This window comes from Doryrhamphus excisus, chromosome 13, assembly GCF_030265055.1.
Source record: "Doryrhamphus excisus isolate RoL2022-K1 chromosome 13, RoL_Dexc_1.0, whole genome shotgun sequence".
Taxonomy (NCBI): Eukaryota; Metazoa; Chordata; class Actinopteri; order Syngnathiformes; family Syngnathidae; genus Doryrhamphus; species Doryrhamphus excisus.
The window spans coordinates 5181138-5194401 of NC_080478.1; the positions used below are offsets into that span (position 1 = coordinate 5181138).

The following is a 13264-nucleotide window of genomic DNA, read 5'->3' on the forward strand; positions in this document are numbered from 1 at the left end:
TGACTGGATGCTCTCCTTACAACGCCTGGACATGTTCCTGATGAGACCGCTGATGTTCTCCTGGGGGATCTTCTCCGAGACCTGCATCAGGGCGTCCTTCAACTCCTGGATAGTCTGTGGTGGTGATAAACATGGCGGTGGTGAATGGAACAATGGCTGATAATCCCAGAGGTGCTCCATTGGAATCAGGTTTGGGGAACAGGTTTGTATTTCAAACAAAAACGAGAGACAGAGCTGCCCCGCAATTTAACAAGTAACATCGTAATGTCACAAGATTGAAGATGAAAATTACCCCACCAAAACCTCATTTTGTTACAATAAAGCAAAAAATATTACAAGAAAAAAAAACTGTACAAAAGTGTTAATGTTGGGAATTACATGCTGAAATCCATGAATCTTCAAATATACTGTTTTATGGGGGGGGGGAAATGACCAAAGCATGTTATTTCTACATTAATTAGTTAATTAGTAGTTAGCCGTCCCTCGCTATATCGTAGTTCCAAAATCGCGACCTCACTCAATCTCGGTATTTCCAAAATGAATGAATGATCGCTGTTTCGTGATAGACTATGGCCTATTAGTAACAAATATTAAACGTTTATAATGTATGGACTATTCTGGCCTCAAAGTGTCAGTAATGACACCAAACATTGATGAGACCTGCTAGCGAGCTAACTAGTTAGCCTCCAAATCATTTATTTTAATTCATCACATTACCGTCACACTGCGTTTAGTCAGCCATGTACGACATTATAGTGAAAAGAGGTTTTTCTCCTGTTCCATGTGGAAGTGGTTAGTTTTTGTCCTTCCTTCCCACTTTGTATGAAACACTAAGTTTAAAATAAATTATTTGGAGGCTAACTAGTTAGCTCGCTAGCAGCCGTACCTGCGCATTAGCTACATATGTTGTGTAAAGAAAGAAAAATAGGAGTGTAATGGTGACTATGAATGGGTGTTATTTCATGTCTACATGGAGCTAATAATCATGAAAAAAACATGAAGAGAGTCAAACATGTTTTGTATGCTCTAACTCCAAAAATATTCAATTTATTAGTATTGAATCCTACTTCCACTTCGTGGAAATGTCTTTGCAGAATTGTTGTCACTCAGCCATATTGGAGGCTTTTCCAGCATGAGATGAGCTTTAACGTTTTCTTTTTGTTGTTGTTGTTAAGCAGTGGTTTTGGTCTTGGAACTCTGCCATATAGGCCGTTTTTGCCCAGTGTCTTTCCTATGGTGGAGTCATGAACACTGACCTTAACTGAGGGAAGTGAGGCCTGCAGTTCCTTGGATGTTTTGTTGTGGGGTCTTTTGTGACCTCTTATACGAGTCTTCACTGCGCTCTTGGGGTCATTTTCTTTGGTTGGCCATTCCTGAGAAGGTTCACCGCAGTTCCATGTTTTGGCCATTTGTGGATAATGACTCTCACTGTGGTTTGCTGTAGCCCCAAAGCTTTACAAAACGGCCTTTACGGTATATCCTTTTCCAGACTGATAGATCTAAATGAATCCCACTTAAGTTATGGCCTATAACAAATAATAACAAATAAAAACAAAAACAAATGAAACACGTGAAACACAACAAATGAAAATGAACTTGGTAATTGGGCGGGCCCCCAGTATACTGCCATGTGTGTCTGTTTCCCTCATCTCTCACCTCCAAAGAGACAGGAAAAGGTGAGAGGATTGTGTTTCAGCACCTTGTAGCATTGGTTCAATAGAACAACAACATGAATGGAGTGAGCCCTTTTGTCAGTCATGCAATCTCTCTTTGTCAGTGGGTGGAGTGCAGAAGTCTAATGTAGTAGAGATTGAATATGTAGATTGCAATATATGTTTTCATTGTCATGTTATCCGAGATACGACCTTGTGTATTGTCTTATCTTGTGAACCCAGTGTTTTGTGACAATCCGAATATATATACATGCACCTATTGTGTAATTTCTTCAAATATTTAATCTTTTTCTCTTTAGATTGTGGCTTTTTCAATCTATTTTCCCATTTTCCCCCCTTGATTGTTTTTTTTCATGTAATTATACAAACATTATATTGTTTGATAACGTTCCACTGGCCACGCTTTTAACGAAAGGAACTGAACATACTGCTCAAAATCAGAAAAGTCTCAAAAATAATACAGAAACCACAGGAAGTGTCGAACAATTGCGTAAGCTACAACAGAAACGGCAGCAATTCAAGCCCAGATAAGCGTCTGTTGATGACGTAGCACGTAACTGCTCTATGATTGGTGCAGTGCGGGTGTACGTAGCAACGGTCCGGAAGATGTCGCTCAGGCCAGTCCTGAAAAACTTCCGCCTTAAGTTGTAAAGAAAACATAGCAGCTAAAAGGCTATCGGACGACGTAGCAAGCCCCCCATTTAAGAGGTCCGACCAAAGGTAGAGACGAGTACACACTTGGAACAAATTATATGTTTGCCACGTCGCGCTTTGCCGCCACGTCTAATGAAGACTTCGCGTACGCTTTGCTCTTTGCTAGCACGTCCGCTGTGTGCTGGTGCATTCTAGCAGTTGGCTCCTATCGATCTGCTCGGCTGTAGGCCTCGATTGCTAATCTATACGGTTAAATGAGGATGAGTGGGATACTTTGAGCAGTCAGCTATCAACACAGTAGCGTTTCCTGTCGTCTTCATGGGTCCAGAAAGGTAGTCCCACCGAGTGAAAGAAACGTTAGCTACTTTCTTAGCCAGTTAGCTTAGCTGCTGCTAGCATACTGTAGTCGGTGTGGCTTGCTAGGAGATAACCTTTATAACACTAAGGTGGACAAACCTCTATTCTGTTATGTGTCTCGTAAAATGTATATTTAATAAACTTTCGCACCAAGAATGCATTTAGAGCTGGTGTCCTTACCCTCAGTTGTGTTATTGGGGAGACTTGGGAATCAGAAAACCCCCAAAACGAAATGCTTTCAGTGACGACTTGGCTCTTTTAATGTAAAAAAACAACTATTTATTCTTTCAAGGTGCTATTTATTTGGGTACCCGGGTCTGCTTTCCTGACATGTAATGGCAGTGCCACTCCCCTCCCGGCCATTTAACAAACTCTTCCTGGTAGAGCCTCTCGTATTTATTCATGTTGAGTTGTTACCCGCCTATATACATGCATGCTAATGCTGTTTATTCAGCATCAAAGCAAATGTTGCCTTCCAGGGATTTTTCTATAGAACAGGTTGAGGTCCTTGTTCGCTTTATGGTGCTTTGTGATGGGAAAACTGGGGGAGGACAGATCTGCCTCAAAGGCTAATGCTGTGAAACTTGAAATTGGTTTTCATGGTTTACATAAAAAACAAATGAATGGAGTCCGTCCGGTGTCAAACTATCTCCATCATCAAAGCTTTGCGTATGCAATACTTGGAACAATCTAGCTGTCATACAAGCGTAAACATAGGGTTGACCATTACATAAAACGGAGCAACCAAGATTCATATTTGAGGGCGGAAACAGATTGTCACATTAGTGAAAATAACTGTATAATATTACAAGAATAACCACACGTAAGTGACATACTATGAGAATTATGACTTAATATTAAACAAAGTACAAGAATAAAGTTTAACTGTTGCAAGAACGAAGTTGTAATATTACAAGTTGTCTCTAAACCTGCATTAATATAAGGGCGACTTTATTAACGACCAGTTTAAATGGTCGCAGTTTTGTGGTAGACTGTGGTCTATTAATAGTCAAAACATTGAAGTACAAGGAATATGAAGTATTCTGGTCATTAGGCGGCAATAATGACACAAAACACTGAGGCATTACCTTAACTAGCTAGCTCGACTTCCTGGATCATAAGAGTTGTAAACAATGAATAATTGTTGAGTGTAAAGGTGACTACAGGGTTTTTTCATGTCTACAGAGCTGCTATAATGTTAAAAAAACAGATTGAGAAAGTCAAACAGGTTTTTCTATGCTCTACATGCAAAAATATCCCATTTATTAACATTAAATGTTATATCATGAAGATTAATTTAATGCCTTCAGGTCTGGAACTAATTAATTGCTATAAATATGAGGAGCAACTCTCACCACTTTTGATACTAAGTCAAATGTGGGGGGAAAAAATAGTCGTCATATTGCGAGAATAACGGCGTAATACTGCACAAAATAATTTTACAAGAAATACGCTAAACGTTTGCAACTTTACAACACTGTCTCAGTGTGAGTATAATGGCGTCATATCACATAAGGTTCAAGAATAAAGGTTTATTTTAATGAGAAGAAAGTCGTAGCATTATGTGTTTAAACCTGCACCTAAAAATAAAATGACATGTATTTAAAAAAAAAATATATATATTCCACAGTGACAACACTATTTCATGTCAAATGTCAAATGCCAAACCTAACCTGACTTTTTCCTCTTCTCTCTTTCTTTTTCAAGGTTGCTGTCCTTCACTTGAGACTGTGTGTATGTGTGTGTACCTGTGTGCGTGTGTGTGTGTGTTTTTTTTTAAGTGTGTGTATGTGTGCGAGTGTGCTTGAGTGTATGTATGTATGTGTGTGTGCATGAGTGAGTGAGCGAGCTGCAGCCCCCCGCCCCACCACACACACCCATACACACAATTTGACCGAGAGCCGCTCCTCCCTGGAGGATGACAATGGAGGAGATGAAGAATGAAGCAGAGACAAACTCTATGGTATCCATGACGCTCTACACCGTAATGTACCCTGTTTTTAACGAGGTAAGCAAAAGAAGTGGCATATTTTTCCATTTCCAGTTGTCCACATCCAAGGGCATTGAAGTGTTTTGTGTCAGCTATTGATGTGTAAGTTCTATTACAAAAAGTGTAACCTCTAATAATTACCACTATTCTTTTTTCTCCGCAAACAAGTTGATGAATCAATTAAAGTAGGAGTGCTTAAAGTTGGTAGAAACAAGGTCAACCAAAATATTGTCTCGTTCTTCTTTCCCTAGTCTACATTACATCCCCGCTTTTCACACAAGTTCGGTTCCTGACCTACCTGCGATTGGCAAAAATCCACAAGTAATTGCTATGCCCATTGTTCACTCGCAGTACAATCAAGGTTTACGTTCTATACAGTTGTCCCTTGTTTATCGCCATTGTTGGTTCCAGACGTGACTGCCATAGTCAATTTCTGCAATCTAGGATTCAATATTAGTAGATGGAACATTTTTGTACTCAGAGCATAGAAAACCTGTTTGTGACTTTCTAAATATGTTTTTTTAACCATTATTAGAGCCCTGCAGACATGAAATAACACCCCTGTAGTCACATTTATTTACAGTCCTATTATTCTTTGTTCAAGCCACCTTCTGCAAAACTAATGCGCAGACCATGGGATCACTGCATGGATAAGAGATGGCCGTCCGTCATTGCAGAAAACATACTACTGAGCAATCTAGTTAGCCTCCAATTAATTTGTTCTATGCTTCAGAAAGGGTTTCAAACAGAGGGCGTAAGGACAAAATAAGCCAAAAATGTCCCATAACTTTGTTTCCTCTATATCATGCCGGACATGCTGTGGCTGACTCCATGAAATGTGAAGGTAATGAAATCTAAGTTCATGTCTCAACAATGTAACATTTCTGACGGCTAGAGACCTGAATACTACATACGACTTGTCTTTCCATAGTTTTTGACTAATCAGCCATAGTCAAACTTAAGAGTGATCATTCATTAATGACATTTTTGGAAAAGCACATTAGATAGTATTCACAGCGCTTCACTTTTTCTACATTTTGTCATGTTACAGCCTCATTCCAAACTGTATTAATTTAATCTCTTACCTCAAAATTCTACACAAAATACTCCATTATGACAATGTGAAAAAAGTTTTTTTTGACATGTTTTGAATTGATTAAAAATAGAAAACAAAAAAATCACATTTACATAAGTATTCACAGCCTTTGCTTAATACTTTGTTGATCCACCTTTGGCAGCAATTACAGCCTCAAGTCTTTTTGAATATGATCCCACAAGTTTAGCACACCTATCTTTAGGCAGTTTTGCCCATTCTTCTTTGCAATAAGTCTCAAGCTCCATCAGGTTGGATGGGAGACGTCTGTGCACAGCCATTTTCACATCTCTCCAGAGATGTTCCATCGGATTCAAGTCTGGACTCTGGCTGGGCCACTCCAGGACATTCACGGAGTAGTTCTGAAGCCAATCTTTGGAGATCTTGGCTGTGTGCTTCGGGTCGTTGACCTCAGGCTGGGGCGAAGGTTCATTTTTCAGCAGGACAAGAGCGCTCTGGAGCAGGTTTTCATCCAGGATATCTCTATATATTGCTGCATTCATTTTTCCTTCTATCCTGACTAGTCTGCCAGTTCCTGCTGCTGAAAAACATCCCCACAGCATGATGCTGCCACCACCATGCTTCACTGTAGGGATGGTATTGGCCTGGTGATGAGCAGTGCCTGGTTTCCTCCAAACATGGCGCCTGGCATTCACACCAAAGAGTTCAATCTTTGTCTCATCAGACCAGAGAATTTGGTTTCTCATGGTCTGAGAGTCATTCAGGTGCTTTTTGGCAAATTCCAGACGGGCTGCCATGTTCCTTTTACTAAGGATTGGCTTTCGTCTGGCCACTCTACCATACAGGCCTGATTGGTGGATTGCTGCAGAGATGGTTGTCCTTCTGGAAGGCTCTCCTCTCTCCACAGAGGAACGCTGGAGCTCTGACAGAGTGACCATCGGGGCCTTGGCCACCTCCCTGACTAAGGCCCTTCTTCCCCGATCGCTCAGTTTAGAAGGCCGGCCAGCTCTAGGAAGAGTCCTGGTGGTTCCAAACGTCTTCCATTTACGAATAATGGAGGCCACTGTGCTCATTGGGACCTTCAAAGCAGCAGAAATGTTTCTGTATCCTTCCCCAGATTTGTGCCTCAAGACAATCCTGTCTCGCAGGTCTACAGACAGTTCTTTTGACTTCATGCTTGGTGTTTGTGCTCTGACATGCACAGTCAACTGTGGGACCTTATAGACAGGTGTGTGCCTTTCCAAATCATGTCCAATCAACTGAATTTACTGCAGGCGGACTCCAATTAAGCTGTAGAAAGATCTCAAGGATGATCAGTGGAAAAAAGATGCACCTGAGCTCAATTTTGAGCTTCATGGCAAAGGCTGTGAATACTTATGTAAATGTGATTTCTTTGTTTTCTATTTTTAATAAATTCAAAAAAAGTAAAAAAAAAAACAAACTTTTTCACATTGTCATAATGGAGTATTTTGTGTAGAATTTTGAGGTAAGAGATTAAATTAATACAGTTTGGAATGAGGCTGTAACATGACAAAATGTGGAAAAAGTGAAGCGCTGTGAATACTTTCCGGATGCACTGTATATTCCTCACACCCTTATTAACACATTTTAAAGTATATAAAGTGGGGCTGCCAAATTCGAACCACAGTGTGGCCACGGACAACTGTACAGTAAGTTGTATAGTAAGTTTTGCTTTCACTTACCACTGTGCAACTATGGTGTGTTCAAGGACTGCTGGAAAAAAAATGCCCATTTTCAGACAAACATCAGAACATTTACGGGGTTGTGGATGCCAAATTGTGAATGTGCAGGGATCCACTGTTTTGCCACTTGTTGCTAGGCAGAATTGGCAGGGCACATCACGTCATTGGTGCTTCATTACCCAATAAAAAAAGGAGCAGTAACAGACGGACAAACTGAGGAAATTATTGAAAAACAGTGCCATCGGTGGTGTCCAAAGTGTGGCCTGGGGACTATTTGGAAAATTTCAACAAGGAAAATAAATAGCAAAAAATAAAAAAAATCTGCAGGCAATGTGGATACCCCACCATAAGAAACATGCGACCAATTTATTCCCCCATAGTATTTCACAATTGAATCAATATCTTTTGAATATGACCATCTATTTTAATGAGGAGAAACGGCACCATCTTCTGGATGTTTAATGCTATTTGGCTGAGCTAAACTGTCATTCTTGTTTTGTTGTATTTTGCGCCACCGTCATTCATCACTGATACAGTCTGCATTTTGTCCATGCTGCCTCAGCTGGAGAGGATCAACCTATCAGCAGCTCAGACGCTCAGAGCGGCCTTCATCAAGGTAAGCAAATATGAACCGTAGCGTCTCACCACGCGCTTCCTGTCATGACATATGCTATCTGTACCACTTCCCAATTTGGCTCCCCACAACCCATTTAAGCATACATCCTGCAGCTTTTGCTCACAACTTTGACCGTGTGACACTTATTGCTTAGCAAAATGAGCCACTTTCATCAAAACTGACATTCTTGTCCTCACTTTTGACCTCCACGTTGTCTTAACAACCTGTCCCAATTGCTCATGCCTCACCGCTGTGCAGTGATTACTCTGACAGACGACGGGTCCACGGCTGGTAATGAGCGTGTAGAAATGAAATATGAATGAAGGCGCGGCTGCTTTGTCACCACATGAACCATAGGGTGAGACACAAGTGCCTTGCAGCTGTTTTGCAGGGCGGCTCACTCGTGACGGGTTCTCCTCTAACTCAAGTGGTGTTATTCATGGCTCAATTATTTAAGAGGGACATGCCTGTGCATTTGATATTCGTCTGTGTCTGTGCCATTACGTCTTATGTCATCTAGTGTGAACCAGTGGTGCTACCATAAATGCTGCCGTTCTCCTACAACACTACAACCCAAAAGAATGCCCATTTTCACTGCACAGTACCAACTTGGCTTAGCGTGGCTCTACTTGCTGTAGCAGATTTTTGCAGTACCCGGCCTTCTTTGGTTCAACATGAGATGATAAGGGGCTAGAAATGATGGGATACCCAGGACGCCCTCATTGTCCTCCATTAATATTGTTTGCATCTCTTGTTCTGATTGAGGCATTAAAGGCGCCATGCTTTTTTTTTTTCACCAAGTAGTCCCGTGGCACTATGTTGACCCATGCCAGTTTAAGTACTTCCGTGTCTTGTTCACGAGTCAGGTGAAGAATGCAATACAAGATCGACAGGCTGCTTGGTGCAGTGTCTGCAGTGATGCGGTGTCTGTTGTGACAGAGGGAGCTGAGCCAAAAGGCACATCTGTCAATTTACCAGTCCATCTATGTTACCAACCTCATCTATAGTCGTGAGTGAAAGGACAAGATCGCCGTTACGTGTGGCCAAAATGTTTTTCCCAGTAGGTTGGCTGGGCTCCCTTAAAGATAAGGTGTCAAAAGTGGTCCTTTTTGGGCTCGTAACATATTTGTTGTGCTTTTCATGTGTCTCTACTCTGTTACTTTTCTCTCCTGCAGCATCCATTACAATGACATGCACATGCATCGTGGCATATTTTTCTTTGTCTAGGCAGAAAAGGAGAACCCCGGCCTGACTCAGGATATCATCATGAAGATCTTGGAGAAGAAGAATGTCCAAATCAACTTCACCGAATCGCTGCTGCGAATGGCTGCCGACGACGTGGAAGGTGTGTACTGGTAAACTCGTCATGGACCAGCAGTCCAGCTTGAGGTTTTAAGTTATCACCTTTTCGCACAATCCCTCCTTTCCCGCAGAGTTCATGATCGACCGACCCGAGCAGGAGTTCCAGGACCTGAACGACAAGGCCAGAGCGCTGAAACACATCCTCAGCAAAATCCCAGACGAGATCAATGACAGAGTACGCTTCCTACAGACTATCAAGTGAGTACGATCAGGCAGAGAGAGAGAGAGCGAGCGAGTGAGTGGGTGGAATTTGCGACATTGTTCCCGTGCGTTCTCATTGGTTGGGCTGCCCACAGAGACATAGCCAGCGCCATAAAAGAGCTTCTGGACACAGTCAACAACGTCATTAAGAAGTACCAGTACCAGAATCGCAGAGTGAGTCATGCACTAACTTTTCACACCTCAGAACCTGAGTGTGCGTCCTAAAAGTGTCACTTCTTTTTGCCGGTGAAGGCCCTGGAGCATCAGAAGAAGGAGTTTGTGAAGTACTCCAAAAGCTTCAGCGACACCCTCAAAACGTACTTCAAAGATGGAAAGTAAGTAGCTCGTCAGTACAGACATGCGGTACGCCTCCTTTCCACCCAGTAGTACACTTCTCTTCAGCTTTGGTTGATAAGACGCCAAAGTACCTCATCCTTACGTGCTGAACCAGCGTTGCTTTATTTCCATCCCGTATGAAGAATGCAAAAAGAGGAGGTGCTCAAGGAACTACACGGTACCAGACCCCCCCGGCCTCTTTGACGGCCACGTCTGGCCCATGTACTTGAAACACAAGAACATCATTGTGTGTCATCAATGATGTACATCAATGATGGACGCCGCAGTTTTTAATTGTGTAACTTTTGTAGCATTGTAGCCTTGCACAAAGCAGCTTACGTTGTATTTATCGGCCCTCAGCACATTATAAAATACAAAAAAAGTCATAATATAAAGAGCTAAAATAGCATGAAGTTGAAATGGAAAAAGTGGTAATATGAAAAACAAAATGGTTTCAGTTTTTGGAAAGTTGGGTTGGCAAAAATGTATTATTTTAATAATCAAATCAAAATATTATGAGAATAAATTCCTAAGGTTTCAAGAAAAAAACATGCAAAGAGAAAGTTTATTTTTCTACCGCTTTTCCTCACGAGGGTCGCGGGGAGTGCTGGAGCCTATCCCAGCTGTCAAAGAGAAAGTTGAAATACTTTATTTCATTAAAATATAGCAAAAACGTGTAATCTCAGTGTAATAATGTGCTTTGTGAGCACAAAGTTGGTTTGAGATACTGAGTCCATGAGACGATACATGAGGTTGGATCTACAACAAAGGAAATGCACGACAATACATTGCAATTCACAACTGGAATTGCTACTACGTTACATTCTTCCGTGTTCTATGTGTATGCTGGCGGCCCCGCCTCCACCCGCCAAGACAGAGACTGTATGACTCACTCCATACATGCCATTGTTCTATGGAGTAAACGTGCTGAGGTACTGAAACTAATGCACATAGGGAACCCGCGAGAGACCAGGAAAACAGACTGGGACCAGCTAAATTATTAATTATCATTTTCATTTATTGTCCCATCCTGATGAGCATCTGATGAGCTTGCTAATACATGGAAACGGTTGACACTGTCGCTCTTTCCTAACAGTTAGGCACAAATCTTTTTTTTCTTTTATTGGTCACAGCTGCAAAATGCAGAGCCCAAAAAAGTTGCAAGTGCCATTATTTTGATGAAAAAAATGTCAAACAAGCTGAATTCAAGAAATGAATCAGAAGATGGTGCCCGTGTTGATTTTGCTGCCACATGCTCATCTTTTCAATAAAGTTTTCGGTGATGGTAGTGATGCGATGTTAAATGTTCATTCCATTCCTCATTCATATGCATTTTAAATATTTTTTTTTGCATGGAAGACTATAATTGTAAAACTATTTTAAAAAATGTCTTGTGTTAGAATTTTTGCCTTTCTTGAAGGGATGAATTGGATTGACATTATTTTATGGTAAAATTGGATTTGGTTAAATTTGAAAGGACACTCTCCTTGTCTTAGTGGGTGGAGGCCTGTAGCATTCACACGGTGCAGAAGCATGTAGAGTGAGCAATGCAGGCTAATGGTAGTACAAATGTTAGGTGATTGCAATATTATTGTCCTGTTTTCAAAATATTTTTTTCATTGTACGTTTCTTAGAAGTAATGTTAAAGGGGGCCTATTATGCTTTTTCCACTTTTCTGACCTATAAATGTTAGAGTTAGAATGTTGTATTCTCACAATGAGGTTTGTGCAAGGTTTGGAAGTAAGCCCTGAAAGACGTTTAGGATGGCTCAAAACGCTTGGATTCAAAAACCGTGGTAAAGCTGCCCCTTTGTGATGTCACAGAGGGGCATATATATGATTAATAGTTAGGACGTTCTTTGGGCATGAGACCAATCACAGCAGAGTGGGGATGCCCGGAGGCGGGCCGTGGGCGGAATGAATGAAAACAGAACGTTTTGGCAGGAAGCACAAATCAAAGGAAATGCAGCTGGAATGGGTGCAGATTCTGCAAAATGTAAAAAGTGTTCTGTGCGGGTTATTGTGTGTAGCTGCTCTACAGGAGAGCACAACTCAATGCAAAGGGTCCCCCTTTAAAATCACATAGACTGCATCCCGTGTGCCGTCTCATCTTGTGACAACCCTACTAACCAAGGTTCCGTTTAAGTCGATGGGCTGACTTGTGTCAACACAAGCGACATAAGCAGAAATAGCCATTGCTATTATTTACTAGGGATTTTTGCCTATACATATGGAACACAAAACATTAAGTCAGAGTTACTTTTCGATCACCTTGTAGATTGTTGTTTTTCTGTGTTTTTTATACTTTTATATACATACTTTGTTTCTATACTTTTTATACTCCTGGTCCTGCCATGCCTTTATTTTGAGGCACTCTGTCGTTTGTCTTCTGACTGCGGGTTGTCTCCTTTTGTTCCCAGGGCGATAAATGTCTTCAACAGCGCAAACCGGCTCATCCACCAAACCAACCTCATACTGCAGACCTTCAAAACTGTGGCCTAGCTCGCATAGGACCACACAGAAGCCACCACCCCCCCAAGCGCCCTCACACTGTGGCGGGTGGCCCAAGGGAGGGATATGTGGCTCCAGTGGTGGAAGCTCAATGAGCGCCTGACCCATATTTGTAAATTAGGAAGAGTTGATTTTAGGGGTTGGGGGTCACCTTTTCCAGTTGAAGGGACTGAAAAGTGCCATTTAAGTCAATGAGGATTTTCCAGTCTCAAATGGAAATAGGCCCAAAAGTCTGCTTGATTTGATTTTATTTGGACAGTTTTAATTTATAACCCTGATATTGTTTTTGGGAGTAGGTGAGGCGAGGTGTTTATTAAAAGACTAATTGCCATTTTTCTAATATATTCATGTTGATCATTTTACTTAAAAAACTTGCAATCATAGCGACACTTACAAGACGTCGCCGCCTCGTCTTGTCCGGCTTCCTCTTCCTCTTTGCCGCTGCGCTTCGCACGCTCCAGAGGATTGACAAGCCGCCCTTGTTTGCACGTGTTTTTCTTTTTTCTTTTTTGCTAAATAGAGAGAGGAGAGGAGAGGAGATGAGGAGGCTCTGGCTGCTGTGACGTGGACATTTTTAGACCCAAAATTTCATTTCTGTTGACTATCTGACAACACAACGCCAAATAACTTCCAGCACAGTGTGCGCGCCTGACTTTACTTTACTTTACACCCCTTCGTCGTCCTCCTCCTCCTCAGAGTGTAAGCACGCCGAGCCGGTCCTTGTTGTCGGGGGGCGTAAAGAGAGACAAATTCTGTATTTAACTGAAACCTGGTTGCAAATGTTCAATAAATAGTTTCCAAATGATCA

At 41.6% G+C, this 13264-nt stretch overlaps 1 protein-coding gene across 2 annotated transcripts; it reads left to right on the forward strand.

Annotated features, from left to right (window-relative positions):
* Positions 1 to 2227: 2227 nt before the first annotated feature.
* LOC131140539 (programmed cell death protein 10) lies at positions 2228 to 13264 on the forward strand. Of its 2 annotated transcripts, none has more exons than XM_058091057.1 (8): positions 2228 to 2393; positions 4392 to 4692; positions 7994 to 8047; positions 9275 to 9392; positions 9481 to 9607; positions 9706 to 9784; positions 9863 to 9945; positions 12366 to 13264. In XM_058091057.1, the coding sequence occupies exons 2-8, from the start codon at positions 4603 to 4605 to the stop codon at positions 12445 to 12447; spliced, it is 633 nt and encodes a 210-aa protein (XP_057947040.1). In that variant the 5' UTR covers positions 2228 to 2393; positions 4392 to 4602; the 3' UTR covers positions 12448 to 13264. The 2 variants fall into 2 exon arrangements, with proteins under 2 accessions (XP_057947040.1, XP_057947041.1); XM_058091058.1 differs by lacking the exon at positions 2228 to 2393 and adding an exon at positions 2512 to 2659.

Coding starts and splice junctions, on each gene's coding strand:
- LOC131140539 (XM_058091057.1), top strand. CDS start 4,603: ATGACAATGGAGGAGATGAAGAATGAAGCAGAGACAAACTCTATGGTA. Junction 9,393..9,480: donor GGCTGCCGACGACGTGGAAG/GTGTGTACTGGT, acceptor CCTTTCCCGCAG/AGTTCATGATCGACCGACCC. Junction 9,608..9,705: donor CGCTTCCTACAGACTATCAA/GTGAGTACGATC, acceptor GGCTGCCCACAG/AGACATAGCCAGCGCCATAA.